The 25,628-nt window shown below is 35.9% G+C and overlaps 1 protein-coding gene across 1 annotated transcript in view; it reads left to right on the top strand.

Moving 5' to 3' along the window:
* Positions 1–25,628, top strand: part of LOC105732592 (ovostatin homolog 2-like) — a 46,580-nt gene that overhangs the window by 9,119 nt on the left and 11,833 nt on the right. The window contains exons 9-24 of the mRNA XM_064376804.1: positions 728–845; positions 4,016–4,127; positions 4,918–5,027; positions 5,367–5,525; positions 6,222–6,463; positions 9,292–9,487; positions 9,844–9,990; positions 16,409–16,579; positions 17,377–17,525; positions 18,921–19,013; positions 19,765–19,993; positions 20,239–20,368; positions 22,006–22,124; positions 22,816–22,867; positions 23,653–23,736; positions 24,758–24,931. Of these exons, the coding sequence (XP_064232874.1) occupies positions 728–845; positions 4,016–4,127; positions 4,918–5,027; positions 5,367–5,525; positions 6,222–6,463; positions 9,292–9,487; positions 9,844–9,990; positions 16,409–16,579; positions 17,377–17,525; positions 18,921–19,013; positions 19,765–19,993; positions 20,239–20,368; positions 22,006–22,124; positions 22,816–22,867; positions 23,653–23,736; positions 24,758–24,931 (2,285 nt within the window). The remainder of the gene's footprint in view (positions 1–727; positions 846–4,015; positions 4,128–4,917; positions 5,028–5,366; positions 5,526–6,221; positions 6,464–9,291; positions 9,488–9,843; positions 9,991–16,408; positions 16,580–17,376; positions 17,526–18,920; positions 19,014–19,764; positions 19,994–20,238; positions 20,369–22,005; positions 22,125–22,815; positions 22,868–23,652; positions 23,737–24,757; positions 24,932–25,628) is intronic.

The following is a 25,628-nucleotide window of genomic DNA, read 5'->3' as shown; positions in this document are numbered from 1 at the left end:
TATATATCAGTGTCTGGCAATTAGAAAAAAGTCTTATAATCTGTGAAAATAATATTTAGTTTTATTATATGCTAGTTTTACATTAGTTATCTATTAGCAACAACAACAAAACTCCAATTGACTGGATTCGCCTTTGGTTGAACCTTTACAAATCTTGTGTCGTAGCGGTTGTATTTTAGGAGAAAACGAGCTGCTCAGCCCTACCCCATAAGGTATTATATTTTTGATCAGGGCATAATGAGTTCATGCCAAGCCCCATAGCCTTTATATGTATTGAGTGCTAAATAAAAACTAGTGTTGAAAATATTAATCTGGAAATATTTCAAGATCCTGAATAATGCAAGTTTTATATACACATATATTTTTCCAATGAAAAGGAAAGTGCTACAATGTTATGATGTTTCTATAAGATTATAAAATATTTTTTAAAAACTCAATGTAGTACTTAAATATTCAATGACATTTTAGATTATTTTAGATTCTGTCTTACCTTGAATTTGTTTTTTAAAAAGCAGCCAAATCCTCCTAAGAGATTAACCTGAATTCTGTTTAACCTGAATTCTGTAGGGAACCTGAATTCTCACCAATAGGTGAGAATTCCTCATTCAATTTGATTAGACTGGGTTACTCATAGTTTAGAGATTTTCTATATAATTTCTGAAGAAGATCATAAAATATTGCTATGATATTGCTTATCTGTAATCATAACTACACCCTCCCCCATTAGGTACACCTTTGGCCAACCTGTACAAGGGAAAACACAAATCCGAGTGTGCAGAGAGTATTATTCTTCAAGCAATTGTGAGAAAAATGACAATGAAATATGTGAGCAATTTGCTGCACAGGTACAGGCCATGATTTTTACTACAAAAAAAAGTTCTCACTCATTTTTCATTCTTATTCTTTCTTTGATTTCATTTATAAGAGGGGTTTAATAATACTATTTTCATTTTATTGATAAGGGAGGTGGCAGCTAAATAAAGTGAAGAAAGAAAAGAAAATACAGTGCTTAACGTAGTCTTTTATTCCACAGGCCATGTAAATTGTTATCCACCTATAGATTCACGGGATTTTTAGAATCTGAAAGGTATCCTTGGCTTTATTGTTTTATATACTGTCAGGGTAGCCTCCCTCATTGTCCTTTGGAGAATCATTAATCATCCTTTAAATGAATCTGTGATATTACTCTCCATGTCACCTGGATTTTTTTTTAATGGAAACAGCTTATTTGCAATCATCCACAATTCAGAGCACCCACTATATTACTTTAGACTTGCAGTTCATATCTGAAGTCATTGTTTGCTCTCTCCATCTGCAGCATCCTAACCTTCAGTGAGCAACTCTTCCTATCTCTTTGAGATTGTCTTTTGACTCCCTTAAGTGAAGCTGTGTACGCCACATAGTTCATATTTTACATCCAATTGTCCTAAAGTTACTCATCAAATTTAGTGAACATTTTCTAGATAAACATCGATGATTGACAAAGACAAGCAGAATCCTACCTTTATATAGGAAATGCAGGTAAAGAAAAGTGGAGTGGAATTCTTCCACGTCAGCAGTATATTCTTCCATTGGGTGGTTCTGATAGAGTTCAGTCAACCAATTTACACAATGATGGATGTACTCTCAGCTAATGGTTTATTTTTTTCCTTCATGTGAAAAAAAAAATCAATAAACAATCTGGTGAAGGCTAGGAGCAGTGGCTCACACCTCTAATGGGAGCATTTTGGAAGGCCAAGGCGGGAGAGTCATTACTATATTCAGTAATATATTTATATTTAGTAATAAGCACTATATTCAGTGCTTATTACTAATAGAAATAAAAAATGTAAAAGATTTTACTATTTTTTTCTTACATTATTTTGTGTTCCTAAATAATTTATTTTACATTTTTTATTTCTTTTCATAACAAGCACCTTCTGTGCTTATTTAATAAAATAATTTATTTTACATTTTTAGATCTCTTTTAGTAAAAGAAATAAAAATAATAAATGTAAAATAAATTATTTACATTTTTCTTAACTACAGCTGAACACCATTGATTTTGATGCAAAGCATTTTTTTCATTATTCTAATATCTGGATTCTTATTGGTTTACTTTATTGGTTTATTTTCTCTTTGATTCAAATATTCCTGAAAAAAAAGGTTTTTCTCTTATTTTCAAGATAATTAAGGTTCTTCTGGTCACTTTCTATTATTTCATTTTAATTCAACTGTGTTACAATTAGAGAAAGTAAAATTGCTTTCGTTGTTGATGTAATAGTTGGTAATTTAAAATTGAGAAGCACATACTCTGGAATCAGAGCAGCTACTTAGCTCTACCATCTTTTATCTGTGTGATGTTGGACAAGTTACATGACATACCTGTTTTAGTTTATTCATCTGTATAATAAGATAATAACAGTACCTAGCTCATATGATAGTTTTGAGTATCAAATAAACTTATATATCCTTATAACATTTTAAAGTTGAAATTAATAAACACTTTGTTGCAAAATATATCTATATTTCTCTAATTATTGATGCTACTGATGATAGATTATCTATAGGTTTTTTCTTATTTTACATAAGCAATTTACCTTAAAAAGTGTTTGTTTTGTTGTTACACATTTGCTGATCACTTCTGTTCCATCTGTTTTAGTGCCTTTCTAGATGATTATAATTTATTCCTCTTAAAATACTGTGAACCAAAAGTATCTGAGGCAGATTCAATCAATTCAGAAAGTGTATTTTTGCCAAGATTAAGGATGTACCCATGACACAGCCTCAAGACATCCTACTGACACGTGCCCAATGTGGTTGGGGTACAGTTTGCTTTTATACATTTCAGGGAGATGCGAGCCATCAACAAATATGTGTAAGATGTACATTGGTTGGGTCCAGAAAGGCAGGACAATCTAAAGTTTGGGGGCTTCCAGGTCATAGGTAGATAAGAGACAAACAGTGCATAAAGAATAAGTCTTTGAGGCCGGCCTGGTGATTCATGCCTGTAATCCCAGCACTTTGGGAGGCAGAGGCAGATGGATTACATGAGGTCAGGAGTTTGAGATCAGCCTGGCCAACATGGTGAAACCCCGTCTCTACTGAAACTACAAATATTAGCCGGACATGGTTGCAGGCGCCTGTAATTCCAGCTACTCAGAAGGCTGAGGCAGGAGAATCACTTGAACCTGGGAGGCGGAGGTTGCAGTGAGCCAAGATTGTGCTATTGCACCCTAGCCTGGGCAACACAGTAAGACTCTGTCTAAGGAAAAAAAAGGAGTAAGTCTTTGATCAGCCTTTCACTGAATAGACAATTTACACGTGAGAGGAGGATAGAGGAATAATCACTTATGCCTTAGTCTGGCTCAGTAAATCTGCATTTTTACATAAACTATAGGGCAGAGGAAGCAATCAGATAAATCAGATATGCATTTGTCTCAGGTAAGCAGAGGTATGACTTTGAGTTCTGTCCTTTGTCCCACACCTGTGAAGATAAGCTATGAATTTATATTACCAGGGTGAGTTTCCAAAGAACTTTTTTAAGGAAAATTTATTGAGGCCCACAAGGAATTTCCTTGTGGACAAATTGTGAGGGAGGTATGTAGTTTTTATCTCCATAGCTACCTTGTTTAGGAATAAAATGGGAGACAGATTTGCCCAGCATTTCCCAGCTTGCCCTTTCTCTTCAGTTCAGTGATTTTGGGGTCCTGAATTTACTTTCCTTTCAAAATACCATTCGGCTTCATTTCCATCCTTTAATCTCTTTCCATGTACAATGTTTCCAGGAGAACTTCCTTGACATCTGTAAAATACAGATTACCCCCTTACCTTATGTAAAATGCTGGTGTAAATATTTGCCTCCTCCTTCTCCTTTAGTTCTGTGGCCATTTCAACAAGTTTATGAGGTAGAGCCATGGCACAGAGCAGGGATGTTAATATATTCATGTGAAAACTGTATTTTTAAAAGACACTTTAAAAAAAAAAAACTCTTGGAACCCTAACTTTTAAATTATGCCTTCTCTTTATTTTTCAGTTGGAAAATGGTTGTGTTTCTCAAATTGTAAATACAAAAGTCTTCCAACTCTACCGTACTGGATTATTCATGACATTTCATGTCACTGCAATTGTTACAGAATTTGGGACAGGTAATGATTGCATTTTTTGGATGACCTGGGGATATCTGGCAATTCACTGGAAGAAGCTTGTTGAGTTAGCTCTATGTACAAAATTCAGATTAATTATTTCTAATTTAATGAAACTGGGAATAGTTCCAAGTGCAAAAATTATTACTAAAAAATTAAAAAATCACACATAGTGAGTGTTCAATAAGTATTTGTTAAAAGAATGAAAGAAGGGGCTGGGCACAGTGGCTCACGGCTGTAATCCCAGAACTTTGGGAGGCCGAGGCGGGTGGATCACCTGAGATCAAGAGTTCAAGATCAGCCTGGCCAACATGGTGAAACCCCATCTCTACAAAAATACAAAAAATTAGCTGGATATGATGGCAGGTGCCTGTAATCTCAGCTACTCGGGAGGCTGAGGCAGGAGAATTGCTTGAACCCGGGAGGCAGAAGTTGCAGTAAGCTGAGATCACGCCATTGCACTCCAGCCTGGGCAAGAGAGTGAGACTCAGTCTCAAAAATAAGAATGAAAGAAGGGGGAAAGAGATTAATTATTTAGTTTGGAATGGGAAATTAACTACTTATTAGTAGTTAATTTACTAATTAACTACTAATTGTTTCTTGTTTAACTACTAATTATTTCTTGTTGTTTAAAAAGGGATTGGGATTATGCCATTGTAAAGTGTTCTATATGAACACACCTGATCCATATCATGATGCCGTTCACACTGGGCAAGCTGGTCACATTTATGTTGCTGTAGATGGTGACTTAGCTAGATATGGTTCACTCTGCTGTGTTCATCATTCCTTACAGGTGTGCAGATCAGTGAGATGACCTCAGTTTTTATCACTCAATTGCTTGGAACTGTGAACTTTGAGAACATGGATACTTTCTATAGAAGAGGGATTTCTTACTTTGGAACTGTAGGTTTGACTAAAGAATATGTATTTTCATTTCATTTTCTTGGATCATAGATTGCCCTTTGAAAATTTCTGGTCACTTTTTTCCTACTTTTATAATACATTTTAAGTATTACTATGTCTGAGGTGCTAGAAATGTCCCAGACTGAAAGAAGCAATAGATAATATTATACTTGTTTCCATACTTTATATTACATATCTTATGTATTTAGCAGAACATCTTTCTGTCTGTTGGAATTTAAGAAAATGACGAGGGATCACATTTATGAGTAGAAAAATTTCTCTGTAAAAGTGTGAAAATTTTGTGTTTTACAACATTTTAATTATTCTTTTCTTGTACAGCTTAAATTTTTGGGTCCCGATAATGTACCTATGGTGAACAAGTTGTTGCAACTGGAGCTCAATGATGAATTTATAGGAAATTACACTACAGATGAGAATGGCGAAGCTCAATTTTCCATTGACACTTCAGACATATTTGATTCAGAGTTCAACCTAAAAGTAAGGCATCAAAGAATAGAGGAAGACCATTAGACATCCCACGGAGGATTTGGATGTCAGAAATATTAAACATTAAGAATATCTTAAGAGATAACTTGTATTCAGAATATATTTTAATAAAAATTTGAAATGTAGCTTACTTTATATAATTTGCTTGTTCACTAAATAATATATGAGAATACTTGTTCAAGAAGATGAGAAACTAAAAGTGTATTACAGTTGTTATACATTCTCTAACAACTAATATTTTCCTCCAGGAAACAAGAAGTAGCTCGTGAGGATGATTTGACTTTCTTACTCAGATCATTTCATGCATAGATAGGGGAGATCCTGTGTTTTCTCTTTATTTTCTGATGCTTAAACAGAATTTCACAGTTAAATAATTTTCAGTGCTCACATGTAACTGGAAGAAACAGAGCTCAAGCCCAATTCTGTGGCTTCAATGACAGAATAAAGAACACGACAATTCTCCGTCAGTCTAATGAAATATTTACACAATCTTTCATGGTTATGTTTTGTATACAAAGAGCAGAGTGCTATTATTATTTTGATTCCAATAAGTTAACATTAAAAAGTCAGCCACAAGTTGAGATTCCTCCCTGTTTTGAAGAGTTGAGAAACCTCCATTCTGCGGTAACAACTGTCTTCGGATGTCGTGATAGCTCTAAGACCCTTCACTTTCTTTTGTCTTCTCAGGCCACGTATGTTCGACCTGAGAGCTGCTATCTTCCCAGCTGGTTGACGCCTCAGTACTTGGATGCTCACTTCTTAGTCTCACGCTTTTACTCCCGAACCAACAGCTTCCTGAAGATTGTTCCTGAACCAAAGCAGCTTGAATGTAATCAACAGAAGGTTGTTACTGTGCATTACTCCCTAAACAGTGAAGCATATAAAGATGACACCAGCGTAAACTTCTTCTATTTGGTGAGTCTTGGTCAGTGGGTTCCTGGAATCCTGTTCAATTGTACATCTGCCTAGCCCAGCACAGCTTAGAAAGCATGCATCAGCCATTCCGTGGTGACCAGAGTGAGGGCAGCCTTCTCACTCTGCTGGTGAATACTGTTCAATCCATTAACAACAAACAAACACAAAATGATCTAAGGGAATTTAAGTTTCCCTAAGGTTGAAGAACTTGCTATTCAGAGTCTGCTTGTTTAAGCATTCAAATGTAACTCATAGCAAGTATTTATGACCCTCAGTAATAGTAAAATATTGGGCAGATGCCAGAAAGTAAGGTGGAAAGCTCATTTTGATAAGCAGTAAAAGGACTTCATTCTCCTGGTTCTGTCCACTTTGTCTCTCTACAGAGGAGCCACCGATGTTTTTGGCACCAGGGACTGACTGGTTTCATGGAAGACAATTTTTCCACAGATGGGGTGGGGATGGGGGGATGGCTTCACGATGGTTCAAGCATATTACATTTATTGTGCATTTTATTTCTATAATTATTACACACTCACCATCATGTAGAATCAGTGAGAACACTGTGCTTGTTTTCCTGCAGCTAGATGGTCTCATCTGGGGGTGATGGGAGACGGTGACAGATCATCAGGCATTAGATTCTTATAAGGAGTATGCAACCTAGATCCCTCACATGTACAGTTCACGATAGAGTTTGCACTCCTATGAGAATCTAATACCTCTGCTGATCTGACCGGAGATCAGGTGGTAATGCTTACTCACCACACCACTCACCTCCTGCTATGTGACCCAGTACCTAACAGCCCATGGGCAGGTACCTACTGGTACACAGCCTGGGAACCGGGGCCTTCTGCTCTAAGGCCTATTGAAGAGTGAAAAGACACTTACTTGGAAATTAAGACATTAACTTGACTCCCCCACCCTCTCCTAGTTAGCATGTAAATTAGTGCATCTTGGACAGATTGTTTCAACTCTTTAAGCCTTTGTTTCCTCGAGTATACATTGTAATTGGAGATTACAAATAAATTGTAATTGTCAAACTTACCTCTTAGGGTAAGTGTTCTGTGTAAGGCACTGTTATAAGGATTGTGTATGTGATAACTCATTTAATCAGCCTTAAAGATAGCTCCATTTTACAGATAACGGAACAGAGGCAAACAGGTAAAAACACCATGTCTTAAGTCACAAAGTTAATGAGCAGGCGAAGGCATATTTGAAACCAGTCTCGACAGTTTCGGAGCTTTATGTGCCACTTTGCACAGTGCGTTGCACATAGTTCACAAAGTTTCCAGTACGTAATAAAATCTCAATCAATTTTAGTCACTTTCTCTGCTCTTTTCCAACTTATGCAAAGTCGATTTTTAATATTTGCTTGTGGAAGCTACCCTATCTTATAGAACAGAATTACCACTAAGTAAAATTCCCTAATCACAGTATGAGAATATGATGATATTAGAAAATATATTGTTTTCTTTGTTCCGCACAGATGATGGCAAAAGGAGCTATCTTACTCAGTGGACAAAAGGAGATCAGAAACAAAGGTATATGTACTATACTTATTTTAAAATATGTACTCTACCTACACTTTTTCTTAAGGAAATATAGAAATTATACATATAGGAATTATATATAAAGAAAATATATTGATCTATATAGTCAAAAATATACATATATACATATATAAAATATATATATTACATATATAAACATATACATATATAACATACAAATATATATATTTGAAAGATCATCAGGCATTAGATTCTCATAAGGAGCACACAACCTAGATCCCTCACATGTGCAGTTCACAGAAGGGTTTGCACTCTTATGAGAATCTAATATTTGTATATTTGTATATTATGCATGCATATGTATGTGTATGTATATTATACATACATATATGTATAGTGAAAAGAAGTTAGAATGAGCACTTATTTAAATTTGCAGATGAAGAGAATAGTTAGCACAGCCTGAGGTGAGCTACTTAAATGTCTTGATGGAGAGTTCTGTTTCTTTCATTGTCAGGTCATTGAGTACATTAGAAAAGTGGTGTTCCTGCATGTTCTCACTCATAGATGGGTGTTGAACAATGAGAACACATGGACACAGGGAGGGGAGCACTATACACTGGGGTCTGTTGGGGGGAAATAGGGGAGGGACAGCAGGGGGTGGGGAGTTGGGGAGAGATAGCATGGGGAGAAATGCCAGATATAGGTGAAGAGGAGGAAGGCAGCAAATCACACTGCCACGTATGCACCTATGCAACAATCTTGCATGTTCTTCACATGTACCCCAAAACCTAAAATGCAATAAAAAAAAAAAAAGAAAATCTGGATGGCCACATTCTCTAAGACAGTGGTTCTCAAAATTTTAGTCTCAAGATCCCTTTATACTCTTAAAATTACTGAGGACCCTAAAGGGCTTTCATTTATGTGGGTCATATATATCAATATTTATCACACTAGAAATTAAAATTAAGGAAAAAAAAGGAAAAAGAGAATCTTTTGAAAAAGCGCTGTTTTGCCGATAACCTCCTTCCCATCCTCCCTCTCCTGTCTCCCCACAGCATCTTGTCACCCTTCTTCTTAATAGTTTTTGAAAAGTTAACAGAGTGAAAAAAACAAGGTTTAGGCACATATCATGAAGAAAGCTTATAAATATATATCTTGCAGCTTCAAAAAAAAGAAAAGTGGTGTTCAAAATCCCAGTGTATTGTTATTATCTAAATCATGCAGTCTTCTTTATTTTATAGGTACTTCCTATTATTTGATTTATTTGCCTTGAAAACAAAGCCCAATTTGCTCTTTCTGTCCATGAGCCATTCTCTTTCATCTAAGTGTACCAGTGATCCAGGAAACTTTCAGCATTTTATCTGTTCGTCTCCTATTTACACAGCCTGGAATGGAAACTTCTCATTCCCGGTCAGCATCAGTGCTGATCTGGCTCCTGTGGCTGTCCTGTTTGTCTACACCCTTCACCCCAGTGGGGAAATTGTGGCTGACAGTGTCAGATTCCAGATTGACAAGTGCTTTAAACACAAGGTGATGTTTCTGTTTCTGGTCTTATAAGTGGGAACAGTTTGTTCCCTGATGTCTTCTCGTCTGACTACTATCACCTTCACGTGAGAAACTCACACTCAGTGTTGGCATAATTGAATTATTAGGGGATGAAAGAATCACCAGATAGAATGCATGATCCTTGGCAGCAGTGAAAATCCTGAGATGGCAGCATGGTGGTGAAAGGGGTCTCCTGCAAGGAGAGCTGAGGGTGAGAGTGGGCTGGGGAAATACAGTACAGAAATCTATGAGGATTTATTCAGGAGCAATCAAATGTATTCAGATCATCTTTATGTAAAGTTGTCTCCACTCTCATCTCTTTTTTCTTCTCTTGACTTTAGGTTAGCATGAAGTTCTCTAAAGAGCAGGGCCTCCCTGGCTCCAATGCTAGTCTTTATCTTCAAGCAGCCCCTGACTCACTCTGTGCCCTCCGGGCAGTGGATAGAAGCATCGTTCTACTGGAATCAGAGCAGCTGTCAGCTGAAAGTGTAAGCTCTCTGACTCTATCTTGTTTCTCATGTTTCTCTGAACTCCCAGAAGTGTTACCCTTCAGTTGATGTTTTTGAGATAATGGATTATATACTTATTTCTCTTGGCTATCCTAAGAACGTGCTGATAACAGTACAGAATTTGATAGATAATTATAACAGTTTAGGAGTTTTAGAGCTGGGATTTTAAAAATCATAGGTGTAATCATAGATGTGGAAACCTGAAATAAAATGAAATCTCTATGTTCAAGGATATGCTTGGATTCAGTGTAAAGTTATTACCTATTAATGGATCTTGTATTTTTTTAAACATTTCCAGGCCTGAAATTCCAGAAGTTCACATCAAATTTATTTCGGTTAACAATTGTTGGATATTTTCCCTTTATTTCTAACACAATTACATATAAATAACTATTGAAATTTATAATCATATTTAAGTCTAATTCAATAATTTAAGTTTTCTGATTAAGATTATACTTATATGTTATAGATAATGTGCAAAGTACACAAAAACATAAAGAAGGAACTCTTTCAGATCATTCATAGTCCTAATGCTTAGATGTCTTTATAGTTTTGTTGTAATTTTTAAAATCTCTTTTCTGAAGGCATATGTATTTTACAAACTTGAGATCCCACCGAAAAATACAGTTTTGCATTTTGCTTTCAACACTCTATAGTAAGTTCAGTTTTAAATATAAAATTATAGAATTTAGTAGTAATATTGAATAACTGTGAATCATGATATAAACCATATATTTTTCTCAATTCAAAACATAAATACATTTAAGTTTTCTATTACAGGGAGCAAAAATACTTTAAGAAGCTTTCAGAATCTGAGGAGGCATCAACAAATAAAGGGCAAATTTATCTATAAATATGGAATATGGCCCTGTGCTGTGCTCACGCCTGTAATCCCAGCACTTTGGGAGGCCAAGGCAGGCAGATTGTTTGAGTTCAAGAGGTTGAGACAACCAGCCTGCACAACATGATGAGACTCTGTCTCTATCAAAAATATAAAAAGTGAGCTGGGCACAGTGGTTTATTTGTGTGATCTCAGCAACTTGGGAGAATGAGGTGGAAGAATCCCTTGAACCCTGGCAGGGGCAGAAGTTGCAGTGAGCCAAGATCATGCCACTGCACTCCATCCTGGGTAACAGAGTAAGGCCCTGTCTCAAAAAAAAAAAAAAAAAAAAAAAGGAATATATCTACATGTGTGTATACACATATATGTTTAAACACACACACACATTTTTTGTTCTCTGAGCGTTTTATGGATTCTGAATAAATAGCTTCTGCTCATTCTTCCTACAGTTAGAGGTGGCAAGATCTTAGGAAAACTGCCTCAAGGAAAGACCATCACGGGACCTCAAAAAGAAAATTCTAGAGGCATTTTCAGGGGTCTCAGAATATATCAGAACCAAAAGAGGTCGCCCTTGTTTATAATTGCTAACTATATTAATAGTATAAATCAAGTAAAGTTCTATAAATAAGTGAATTCCAATTTATATTCTATAAGTTTATGTTATTTTTTATATTATCTTATGTAAGCTTAGTTTTTAGTTTCAAATAATTTTTAAAAGTGCAAGAATTAAACAGAGAACTCCCATGTACCCTTGACCTGATTCACCAGTTTTTTAACATTTTGCCATACTTGTTTTCTCTCTCACTCTCTCCACTTCTACACACACACACACACACACACACACACACACACACTGTTTATGGCATTTCAATTTTTTTCTGAATCATTTGAGGCTAGGTTACATACATCAGTCTAGTGTGAAGAGAAAGTAAGAACTCAGGACTCTAATTCACAATTCTAAACCGAAAACAATAATGAAGCTGAAAACTGAGTCATGCCACAAGTCGCTTTTTATTTTGTTTCTAAGCAGTAGCTACTTTTTTTTCTTCTTAGATTAGTTCGTGGTTTGCCTGTTTTGCTGAGTTTTCCAAAAACATAATTTTAATTTATTAATGTAATGTAATACGAGGTTTTTTGGTACTCCACCACATTAATTTCTATTTTTCTCTTTATTATTTCCTTCCTGCTGCTTTATTTTATTGTTATTTTTAGCTTTTACAGTTAGAAATTGACTTCATTGTCATTAATTTATTTTATTGGGTTCGATGTTTATAAGCCTATAAGTTTTTCTATGATTTCTACTTTTGTAGTATCTCATAGATCCTGATACACAGCAATTGCACCATTTTTATTTTTCAGAAATTCTGTAATTTCTGTTTGTATTAACCTTTTCACTGAAAATTTGCTTACTGGAGTATGTTATAATTTCCATATAAAAAGGAATTTATTTTAGAGTTTTCTTTTAAATTTCAAGTCCTTCATGGTCGGCAATATTTCTACTGATACATTTTTGTGCCCAAATATACAGTGAGTTTTTGAGAATATATCACATATATTGAGAAGACATAGTTTGTTTTCTTTTTTTAACTGTACTTTAAGTACTGGGGTACATGTGCAGATTATGCAGGATTGCTGCATAGGTACATACATGGCAAGGTGGTTTGCTGCCTCCATCCTCCCATCACCTATATCTGGCATTTCTCCCCATGTTATCCCTCCCCAACCTCCCCACGCCCTCCTGTCCCTCCCTTAGGCCCCCACAACAGACCCCAGTGTGTGATGCTCCCCTCCCTGTGCTCATGTCTTCTCATTGTTCAGCACCCGCCTATGAGCAAGAACATGCGGTATTTGGTTTTCTGTTCTTGCGTCAGTTTGAGGAGAATGATGGTTTCCGGATTTATCCATGTCCCTACAAAGAACATGAACTCATCCTTTTTTATGGCTGCATAGTATTCCATGGTGTATATATGCCACATTTTCTTTGTCCAGTCTATCATTGATGGGCATTTGGGTTGGTTCCAGGTCTTTGCTATTGCAAATTGTTTTCTATCCACAAGATTACATTATTTTGATCCTTCGTATTCTTACTAAGTTTTTAAAATTTACTTAACCTTCTTCTGCTGAATAGTGTCTTAAAATACTCTACTAATAGTGCTCTGCTTCTTCTAGCATATCCTGTAGTTTCTGCATAGTCGTAACTGTTGTGCCTTTATTATGAATTGCAGCTTTTAGCAGCGAGTATTCTTTTCTATCTTGTTTGATGTCTTCTGGCCTTACTTTTACTATTTCCAGTATCAGGAGGATTGCAGCCTTTGCATTCTTATTATTTTCCTTTATTTGCCCTTTGGATTTCACCTTGTGAAACATGTACTTCACTTGGCTTTTGTACCAAGTACAGCATTGGGTTTTGTCTTAAATATACATATCTTTGTCTTTTAAAGGTGAATACAGTCTATTCACTTCATTGATTTGATGTATATGTTAGGCCTCAGCTCTGTCATACTGTTTTTCTTATAATTCTATATTCTATATTTAGATAATTCTATATTTAAGGTTGCTTTATTTCTTTAGCTTTTTGTTTGTTTGTTTGTTGTTATCTTGCTTAAAGCTTCTTTGAGTATTTAGGCTGGGTTGAATTTTTATTTTCGTGGTTATTTTTGTATTTACATATTTTATAATATCCTAATCTCGTTTTTTCTTGCTTAACCTTAATATCTAATCAGTTATTTTTAAACAGTAATCTTTGAGTCTTACCCGCTACCTGTACAACAGTCAGTAATCTCTAGTTTCCTCTTTTCTCTCCTTCTTTGCTCATTTTATTGTTGTATCTTTTATTTTTTTGTCAGAAAATATAATGCTTACATTCTGTCTTGTTCCTCCTATTCACCAACTTTTACTAGTTTCCTGATTCATCTTTTGGTTACATCAAGCTCATTCTCCATGAGACTGAGGTGGGAAGACTGCTTGACCCTGGGACACCTGGGCTGCCGTCAACCATTATGTCACCACTGTGCTTCAGCCTGGGCAAGGGAGTGAGACCCTGTCTCAAAAAAGAATAAATAAAATTTTAAAAAAATAAAACCCATTCTCTACTAGAATCCTCAGAATATCACATAAGTATAGAATTCTCTAAAATTTTCATATTCAAAGTAAATGAAGGACAGACATTTGTATATCAAATCTTTGGTTTATACATTTAAATTTTTTTGAAAATGCTACCCTGTTATTAACTTCCTTTGAATATGGTTTTTAATAGCTCTGACATTCGTCTAATTCATTTTCCATTGTGAGTTACTTTATCTTTATGTCTGAAGGCCTTGAATGTTTTTTCCCCTTTATCCTTTAATCTAATAGTTTTCCTAAGAATGTATTATTCTGTAGAAGTTTTGCCAGGTACACAGCGGACTCATGCAATATGTAAACTCAGATCTTCTTTTATTTTCAAATATTTCTCCTGAAGTATAATTGTAAATATTAGTCTTTCAATTTTTCTTTTTCTAAAAAATACTCTGTACAATTGTTGGATATTCTTTGCCTGCTTTCCAATTGAGTCACTTTGTCTGTGACCTGTTTTAATGCGTTCTCAGTTTTATTCTTTTGTTTTTCCTCTATGCTGCTTTTTTTTTTTTTTTTTTTGAGACAGAGTCTTGCTCTGTCACCTAGGCTGGAGTGGTACATTTTCGGCTCACTGCAACCTCTGCCTCCTGGGTTCAAGCGATTCTCCTGCCTCTGTCTCCTGAGTAGCTGGGATTACAAGCACGTGCCACCATGCCCGGCCAATTTTTGTATTTTTAATAGAGACAGGGTTTCACCATTTTGGTCAGGCCGGTCTTGAACTCTTGACCTGAGGTGATGCGCTGCCTTGGCCTCCCAAAGTACTGGGATTACAGGTGTGAGCCACCGCACCCAGCCTCTATGCTGCTTTTAAAGTTTTCTCTGAACTATTTTCTCTTGATATCCTCATACTTTTGGGCTTATTTATGGTATAATTTTGTCTAGTTTTTCTGAATTCAATAAACTCCCACTTTGTTTCTTCTTGGTTTTTGTCCATTTCTATCTTTTCTTAATTGAATTTCTGACTCATGATGCCTTTTAAATACCCCAAATACATGCTTGAGAATATTTCATTTATGCTAAATTATTTTGATACAGCTTTTCTTTGTTTACTTATTTATTTATTTCATTGGTGACTTTAGTGGAGAAATTTCATTAGCTGGAATATGTTGGTTTGCATTTGCTATTGTCTCTTACAGTAGCTTTGTATGGAGTTGATTTTTTCTAGTTCTTGATATTTTGTGGGCAGTGTTCATAGGTGAAGAGTCCCCTTTCTGTTTTTGTTTGTTTTTTAGCAAAATGGTTTATCTTTAAAATGTTGATGATGGAAATGAGGGTGGAGGGAGTTATTTTATCCTATGGCATCTTTTCCTTCTTTAAATGCCCTGTCTTCAAGGATCCGCATACACCTCTTCTTGTGATCTCATTGTTTCCCATTAGCCATGTTTTTTGGAAGCTTCCACTTCCAGGCCCATTCATGCCAAGCCTTTCCCTGTATGCTATACTGGGAACTGTGGAGTCTGAGGACTTTGATTTGTATTTTTATACAATGCTAGACTGTCTTTTCTTTTCTTTTTTTTTCTTTTTCTTTTTTTTTTTTTTTTGAGACAGAATCTTGCTCTGTAGCCAGGCTAGAGTGCTGTGGCGCGATCTTGGCTCAGGGCAACTTCTGCCTCCCGGGTTCAAGCAACTCTCCTGTCTCAGCCTCCTGAGTAGCTGAAATGACAGGTGCCCACCACCATTCCCGGCTAATTTTTGTATTTTCAGTAGAGACAGGGTTTCACTATGTTGGCCAGGATGGTCTCGATTTCTTGACCTCGTGATCCACCCGCCTCGGACTTCCAAAATGCTGGGATTACAGGTGTGAACCACTATGCCCAGCACTAGACTTTCTTTTACCTGGAGTTGACTTGGTATGTGTTTTTTCTAGTATCTCCATGACATTCTGCTTTCTTCTTTTTTCTGCAGTCTCTTAAGCCCTCCCTCTGCAACAGCAATAGAAGCTATGTTGGAATTTGGTGTTTCTCTACTAAAAAATAATTTGAAGATCATGGTATTCTCTGTATTGTAGTAATGTTAAAGATGTTACTCACGAGAATCATTACTTGTTCTCTTTGTTGATTTTATGTTTTCTTTGGAAGATTATGTAAGAAGATTTCAAATCAGACAGCTAACTTTATTCTCCATACCTAGGAGTTCTAGCATTATAATTTAATGTATTGTCTGTACAACAGGCCTTGGATTAATCAATAATCAGGCATCGCTTTCTTACATTCTCTCTTAAATCCTGCACCTAAGCTGAGAAATTCTGTGAACATGACATCAGTTGCCTAAAACAAAACTGGTTTGCTTTTTCAAAAGGAAGAGCTAATGTAAAAATACTGGATTAAATATGACGGCTCTTAAAGAAAAGAACAAGAATAAGTGATACAGTACAAAATTTATCAATTTCATAATTTTAAAAGAAGTGCTTAAAATTATTGGGAAACTTTTTTCTTATAGGTGTATAACATGGTTCCAAATATAGAGCTGTTTGGTTATTTCTACCATGGCCTCAATCTTGATGATGACAGAGCAGATCCTTGCATTCCTCAGAAGGATATGTTCTACAATGGTTTATATTATACACCTGTAAGCAACTATGGGGATGGAGACATCTATAATATTGTCAGGGTAAGATCACTAAGAATTTTGGAAAATATTGTATCTCAATTTTTAGTATTCATAATACATATCGATGTTTTGTTAATTATGTAGTTTTCTTCCTCTACTCTGAGATTCGTGTCTGTAATCTGCCAATAAAGTACACAGAAATTGGCTTATAAAAAGGAGATATTAATTTTGTTGATTTTTAAATTTTCTCCTGAAAACAAATCATGTAGCTCTAATTATGAAACCTCATTTTAAAAAGTAAGACAGTCTCCAATTAATACAATAAATCTTATGCAAAGATAGTGAAATCAAGAGGCTAAGACACTGTGGACTCCATATATCCCTAGGGCATCAATGAGATATGCTGAGCCTTCCATGAAAGAATCTCTATTGATGTCACAAGTGTGTAAGAAAAGGGGCATTGAATCAGACAGACTTTATCAAGTTCCAGCTCTTCAATTTATGTGCTGTGGTGTGTGTGTGTGTGTGTATGTGTGTGTTTGATGTTAATTAGGGTAATGATAGTGCTGATCTCATTAGTATTTTTCACTTAGGATGAAATGGAGAATAATGGAAAACACTTAGAAAATGTTAGCACATAATAAGTGCTAGATGAATCATAGTGATTATCATTTTTTCTCTAAATTTGGGGATTTCCATAAGTCAAAGGTCACTTGACTTGTAAATTCTTAGCCCTTTGTTAACACAGAAAATATGGATACTTATGATCTATTTATCTTTACAATATAAATAATAGGCCTTTTATAGTTTTTGCATGAAAAGAATGAACAATTTTTTTGTCGTTTGTTTCTTTGAAGAACATGGGTCTGAAAGTCTTTACCAATCTCCATTACCGAAAACCAGAAGTATGTGTGATGGAAAGAAGGCTTCCACTCCCTGAGCCCCTTTATCTAGGAGCAGGAAGTTATGGTCCGATGTATAGTGCTCCATCTAGAATTGCATGTAGGTAATCTTAAATTTTATGTTGGAGGATGACCAAAGCAATTTGTGGAATTTAGTGTATTTGAGATAAAATTGTACAATTTTGGAATTTTATATGTGAATTATGTCATGTTTTTGGCTACAATTAGACATCCTATAGTTGGATAAAGCAGAATAAGACAGACTAGAAATGCTTTTGGCTATAACAAGCAATTCGCTTCAGATATGAGATACAGTTTATTTTTATTGGTAAAATGCAATGTCAGAAATACAGTTATGCTTCACTTAGTGATGGAGAATTTGTTCTGAGAAATGCATTGTCAGGTGATATTGTTGTGGGAACATCATAGAGTGTACTTACACGAACTTAGATGCTGTAGCCTACAACACACCTAGGCTATAAGGTAAAGCCTATTTTTCCTAGGCTATAAACCTCCACAGCATGTGACTATACTGAATACTACAGGCAGTTATAACATAACGGTAATGATTTCTGTATCTAAACATTGCTAAACATGGAAAAGACACAGAGCAAATGTAGTATAAAATTTTTTTTTTAATTGTGCTTTTATATGGGGTTCTTCCCATGAAGGGAGCTTGCAAGACTAAAAGTTGCTCTAAGTGAGTCAGGGTACAAATATATTTTCTTTGTTTACATTCTTATTCTATAAGCTTTTTTCTATTTTTAACTTTTATACCTTTTTGTTAAAAATGAAGATGCAAACACACACATTAGTCTAGGCCTATACGAGGTCAGGATCATCAATATCACTGTCTTCTACCTCCACATCTTATGCCACTGAAGGATCTTTAGGGTCAATAACACACATGGAGCTGTCATCTCTTACGATAGCAATGCCTTCTTCTGGAACACCTTTTGAAGGACCTGTCTGAAGCTATTTTGCAGTTAATTTTTCCGATAAGTAAAAAGAGTACACTCTAAACAGTAAACAGTATAGTAGAGTACAAACACCAGTAACATAGTCATTTATTATCATTATCAAGTATTATGTACTGCACAGAATTGTGTCTGCTATATTTTTATAGGACTGGCAGTGCAGTAGGTTTGTTTACACCAGCATCACCAGAAATGCAAGAGCAATGCATTGCACTGCAACGTTATGATGACTTGATGTCAATAGGCGGTAGGAATTTTTCAGCTCCATTATAACCTTATGGGATCACTGTGGTCTAAGTGGTCCATCATTGACCACAGTGTCATTATGTGATGCCTGACTGTGTATAGGAACAGGCAACGTGTGGTGATGCAGGAGAATAGTCATTGTAAGTGACTAAGATATAGGAAAGTGAGATGTTTTTATGAGGACCTTATACCCTGATAATATATAGACCATAATTTACAGAGTCCAAAGCCTGAATAAGGAACTTCTTCCTTTTTTTTTTTAGCTAGTAAAATCAGAGAGGAAAATACTGACTATGTAGAACAGGCTATAATTCAAACAGTAAGAACCAACTTCCCAGAGACATGGATGTGGGACCTCGTCAGTGTCGAGTGAGTTTTAACCATTTTCTCACCTATGTGTATTTCTGTTTTCTTTTTCTTTCTTCACTTTTATTCCTGGATATATAAAATAGTGTTGTATTTGTAAAATATATATCATCGATTCGCATGTACTGATCACACATTTTATTTTTCTCTAGCAATGTTTTCCTTTCACCAAGAGTTTCTCTTCTATTCATTTTATGCAGACAGATTTAAGCTGCCCCACTTAAAAAAAAATAACATGGTGTTTAAAGAAATATGACCTTTCTAGGCCAGGCGTGGTGGCTCATGCCTGTAATCCCAGCACTTTGGGAGGCTGAGGTGGGCGGATCACCTGAGGTCAGGAAATCAAGACCAGCCTGGCCAACATGGTGAAACCCCGTCTCTACTAAAAATACAAAAATTATCCCGGCATGGTGGTCCATGCCTGTAATCCCAGCTACTCGGGAGCCCAGGACAAAAGAATCACTCAAACCTGGGAGGTGGAGGTGGCAGTGAGCTGAGATCACACCACTGCACTCCAGCCTGGGCAACAGAGAGAGACTCCGTCTCAAAAAATAAATAAATAAATAAAAGAAATATGACCTTTCTACACTCAAACTTTACAAAAATTCAGCTCTCATTATTTTTATCTAATATCCCATCCAAACAATATAACTCACTTTTGAGCTTCAGTCAACGCTTTTGTGCTTGTTCCGTATTTAATTTACGTTCTTGATTCAGACAAAGAATGTGTTTTACTGATAACCTCTTCTTCTAGTTCCTCAGGCTCTGCCACTCTTTCATTCCGCATTCCTGATACGATAACCCAATGGGAGGCAAACGGCTTTTGTGTGAATGGCGACGTTGGATTTGGTATTTCCTCTACAACCACTCTAGAAGTCTTTCAACCTTTCTTTGTTGAAATTGCCTCACCCTTTTCAGTTGTTCAAAATGAACAATTTGATTTGATTGTCAATGTCTTCAACTACCTGAATACATGTGTAGAGGTGAGTTGTTTTCTTTGATCAGGAGGCAAAAATCTAACAAAGTTAAAATGTTTCTTAATATTTCCATAATCTCTTTATGCTCAAATGCAAAATGCTGCTATAAAGGTATAAGACTTAGGTCCATATTCTTCAAACAAAGGCAATTGCTTTCATTCACAGCAACAGTTTAAACAGTGTATTGAGCATGGCATTTCGTAATGATGTGTGTTCCAGTGCCATCCTCATTGCTATTATTGTTTTCTTAGATTTCTGTTCAAGTGGAGGAGTCTCAGAATTATGAAGCAAATATTAACACCCTGAAAATCAATGGCAGTGAGATTATCCAAGCTGGAGGGAGGAAAACAAATGTCTGGACTATTATACCTAAGAAATTAGGTAAGCAGCTACCTGTCTACACCAGTGTCTCATGGAAAACCAGCCCATATTAACTGTCTCCCTTTGTTTTCCTTAAATTGTCTATACAAACATGATTTTCTCCCTCACATTTTTAAAATTCTTATTGTAAATTGTCCATTAAAAATTCTAATCTATAGTAATCCAATTTCTGGTGTTAATGCTGTGTACAGCAAAACCACCATTCATTTTTCAAGAGTGTAATGTAATTAAAATGTAATGTAAATGCTAACTTGCATGACCTATTAGGGCCTAAATGTTTGGGATATGCTGTATCCCAAATGAAGGCCATGTTGTCATTGATGCCACCTTCATTCTTTGACTTCTCGCTGGCTCTTTCCCCTACCATCATGAACCCAGACCACTTTCACAAAAATTGCTGCTCCATCACAATGATCTATTAGGGGATTGTAAGGTTTGTAAATTTACTAAATGTGCCATGGGGATACCACAATCTCTAAATGATTGAATTGAGATCAGAAACTGAGAATATTGTCTTAGTGCATATGCTATCCACAAGATAGAAAAATAAACTTGTCTCCTATTGAAAACACATAGAATGGAAAAAGTTTAAAACTATAGTAAACAAGGAATGCTAGATGTGATATGCATGATACTTTTAATCACTACTTTAAAAAAATTCAAATTTTCTTTAATGTCATATTCATGGTATTATTTTAACAGCAAATACTATATTTATGAGATTATTTTAGTTTAGTTGTGATGTTGTTCTCAGGTTATTTTTCTATTAGATTTGAAGTTTCTCAATATTTCTACTGTACAACATCTTCAAAATCCTACCTTGGCAACTGAGATAGAATACTGTACAAACTTGTATAGTTTTATGTCATTAAGTCGAAGACACAGTTTTAAGAGGGAAATAGCAAGCTTTCTGACACAGAGAAACAAAAACAAAAACTCCAAAAAATAAAAAACAAGAACAATATATTGGTTATGTATGTTGGTATATAGGCATGTTAATAATAATAACCTTAAAGAATGCCTGTTTTCAATCCTCTAATTTTTACAAGCAAGGAAACTGGAAATCAGTTCTAATTATAAAATGTGAAATCTGGAAGTTTAAAAACAATGGCTTTCCTGCTAGGACATTATTTCAATCCAGCACCTGTCTACCATATCATATTTTACTATTTTTGTTTGTTTGATCTTGGGAAAAGTTAGCAGCCCTAGTTAGCTGACATTATTTACCTATATTGTTATAAGTAACCTTTATAAACAATCAGTATCAAGGAATTGACTCAGATGACTTTGTAGAATGTTACTTTTCCTAACACTTCCTATGTTTCAATTAAGTAAATTTATAATATAATGTGGTATCTTCCATTTCACCTGTTCCGTGATTTTCATGATTCCTTACATTAAGTAAGGAATGATAAATTTACTTAATGTAAGGAATCATGAAAATCATGGAGCAGGTGAAATAGAAGATACCACATTATATCTAGGAAGGAGAAGAAACAAGTTATTTTAGTCTAAGCATTAACTTGATGATAGAATTTGGTTCATCCAATTCAAGACATGGTTCACAGGCTCTAGTCATTTCTCACTACCGAAGGGACCGATGATCAATTTAATTAATATTTGGAAATGTTTTCCAGGTAAAGTGAATATTACTGTAGTTGCTGAGTCCAAACAAAGCAGTGCTTGCCCAAATGAAGGAACTGAGCAGCAAAAGCTAAACTGGAAAGATACTGTGGTCAAAAGCTTCTTGGTAGAGGTATGGATGTGCAAACCATCAAGTTTTTCCTGAAAAGAAACAGATGACATCTAAGAGGTTCTGTATTAAAAGACATTCTCCATTAAGAGACTTAATTAGTTGACAGCATTTAGTTTTGACACAAGACATGCCATTTAAAATGAATTAAAATAGCATAAAGTTCATCCTTTCTTTAGTTAATACCTCACCCAGGGTAGTAAGACTTAACACTTGAAACAGGCTTGACAATTTTTGCTTGTTTCTGAGTCAGCATGTTTCCTGTACACCTATTTCTCTTCCTTCTCCTTTTCCAATTCTCAAATTCAAGAGACAAATCTACTTGTCATACACGCCCGTGCAGTTCCCGTCATCCTCAACAAGAATCAGCACTTATCAGAGGAGCACTCTGGATTTGCCTCTTGGTAGCTCCCTGCTCCACAAAGCACGTTTAGTGCTTTGATCAGAGGAGCTGAGAGTGTCCCACAGTGACATCAAGGTTATGCCTGTCCCAGCTACAGAACACAGAGGTTAAAATGGGTGCTGGTGATGTCCTGTAACTTACAGATATGAGCAGAAGGGGACCATGAGTAGATCTCTCAGGGATAAACTTGCACCAGCCATCCTTAAGTGAGCTGGTGCTTAATCACTTTCCTTTCATGGACAGAGGACCTAGACTCATTCTTCTGTACTTGTTTGTGTTACTCTTTGACAGCCTGAAGGTATTGAAAAAGAAAGGACCCAGAGTTTCCTTATCTGTACAGAAGGTAAGAGGCTCTTTTAGGAAGTCAAATTAGTCCTAAATAAAATTCACCAAAAGGATGAGTTTATGTGCTCTCCTTCCACATGAATCCATGAGCCCTGTGATTTCACTTCAAATATCTCATGGAGGATTCTTGTATTTCACGCTTTGTCTTCACTGGTATAATTTTAGCCAGGAAAAAGCATATTCAGGAGGTGTTTTTAGTTCACTTTGGTTGTTGGTCTGCCCCGACCTATTTTTTTTCATCATGTGTATTCTTGGCTCCTCTTATGATATGGTTGGTCACACAATATTGGACAATGGAACATTCAGATTGGGCTCCAATCGCACAATATAATCTTTGCTTTTGTACTCTTAGGATGAAATAACCTATAGATACATCACTGCCCCTGCCCCTCATCTCTGGTTTTATGGCCATGAGGGATATCATTTTACCTGGTTGATGGTGATCTGATTTTACTCCCTCATCAGAGTCTTCAAGCATTACCTTTTACGTGTGTTGTTTTATGTGTTAGAATCAGTGTAGTTTTTAGATTTTTCTCATACATAAGTAGTTCAGGCACTAAACCAGTAAAGAATGGGGGCCACAATCTAACACACAGATTTCTATGCTGTTTTCTCAATGTACTGTTATCCTAAACTAGGTCAAATCCCCAATTTCATCTCCTCTAATAAACAACCTGCAAAATAAAAGTAAGTCATGGAATCTTATTTCCAATACGTCTGTCCCTCAAATCTGCGGATATAAAGAAGCCATCACATTTTTTAAAATCAATATTTTCATTCCAGGTACCAAAGCCTCCAGGCAGGGAGTTTTGGACTTGCCAAACAATGTAGTAGAAGGGTCAGCCAGAGGCTTTTTCACTGTTGTGGGTATGTTGATTAAATTTTGTGTTTCACAATGATTTAAAAATCTTGGTTGAGGTGGTCTCAAAAAAAATCCTTAAAATAACAGAAGAGAGAGGTTTTCCTAAACTCTCAGTTGAAGGGAATTATTGTTCGGATCCTCTGTGTTTGTTTCCTGATAGGGTCTGAAGGGATTACAGTACCATTTCCAGACCTACATTCCCAGGAAACCCTAGCTCGGGTAGATGGTAACTAGTGTTTAGAAAGGAAGAGGTCCTTTATAATCATTAACCTGATATGAAATTCACCTCTCGGAGAATCAGAATAAACTTTGACTGTTAATAATGTTGGGAGTTTTCTCAGTGAAAGAATTTTGTTTTGTTGTTAAAAAAGGCAAACTTCTTTGTCTGTTATTAACGTGAACATCTCTTAGAAGGGTTAGATTACACTTTATAATTCATAGGATTGATTTCTTAAAAAAATACAAACTAGGCTGGATGCAGTGGTTCACGCCTGTAATGCCAGCACTTTGGGAGGCCAGTGGATCACAAGGATAGGAGTTCAAGACCAGCCTGACTAACATGGTGAAACCCTGTCTCTACTAAAAATACAAAAATTACCCGGGTGTGGTGGTGAGTGCCTGTAATCCCAGCTACTTGGGAGGCTGAGACAGGAGAATGGCTTGAACCTGGGAGGCAGAGGTTGCAGTGAGCCAAGATTGTGCCACTACACTCCAGCCTGGGTGACAGAGTGAAACCCTGTCTCAAAAAAGAAAAAAAAAAAACTAGCAAATAAGCAAACAAACACATTCCCCTAACTTCCTCCTGTTTCTGGTAATGACATTTTCAGAAATATTTTTCATAGCATTTTAACTTCACTTTTCATATCTGTCTCCTCTTTCAAATTACTTCATAAAAATTTCTTTGTTTCCACCTTTTAGACTCAAATTTTAAATGTTACCTATTCCACTATGCCTCTTTTATCTATAGTCATTAATGCTGAGTTGGCAACTATAAGCAATACGACTTTCCGCTTTTCCTGTTTTTAGGGGATGTTCTAGGACTTGTCATGCAGGATCTGGTGACACTGCAAATGCCCTATGGAAGTGGAGAGCAAAATGCTGTCCTACTAGCATCTGATACTTATGTTCTTGACTATCTGAAATCTACTGGGCAACTGACAGAGGAAGTTCAATCTAAGGCTTTCTTTCTCTTATCTAATGGTAAGAAGATTTAAGTCATTTCTGCCCATAAACCAATTGTTACTTATACCAAGATGTCAAAAGCTGTTTTAATGCAATAGTCTGGTGAAGGGAAAGTCAACCTGAATGGAGGAACTCTCAGTCCTAGCTCTGTTTTCCTTTTGACTTCAAAATCTGTGTTGTCAGCTAGCTTCATAATTTACAGCTGCAAAGTTTTCAAGCTATGCACTTAATTTTTTTTATAATGCCTGGTATTTTGCAAGCTACCTTGTTTGTTCTTGTTCTTGTTGTGGTTGTTAAGAGTTGTTGTCAATGGTTCATCTATCAATGTCTGTATTTGTTTGCTCAGCTGTGGTCGGTTGCAATGAAGTGATTGGCTTTGTATATGGAAAGAGGGCCAATGTTGTAAAATGTGATGTTAAAAAAAAAAAGCCCAGGAGCATAAAATAATATCCTTTGGCTTTTCTTTTCAGAAAGATAACACTGAAATATAATGACCTTAGGGGAAATATACTAAATAATTAGTAGGTACCAATGATGAGACAATTACTGAGCCAGACATATCCATGTGTATTATCTTGTCATCAAAATCCTATAAAGTAAGAGTTAATTTTCCTCCCTTATGAATACAGAACCTGAGTTTCAGAAATTCAAATGGAAATGATTATCCTAGTGATTTGTGTCTAACACCAAAACCTAGGACTTGCACTGCACTGTA

This window comes from Aotus nancymaae, unplaced genomic scaffold (genome assembly GCF_030222135.1).
Source record: "Aotus nancymaae isolate 86718 unplaced genomic scaffold, 86718_ANA_hifiasm-v0.15.2.pri h1tg000016l, whole genome shotgun sequence".
Taxonomy (NCBI): domain Eukaryota; kingdom Metazoa; phylum Chordata; class Mammalia; order Primates; family Aotidae; genus Aotus; species Aotus nancymaae.
This window is presented reverse-complemented; position numbering and strand designations above follow the sequence as displayed.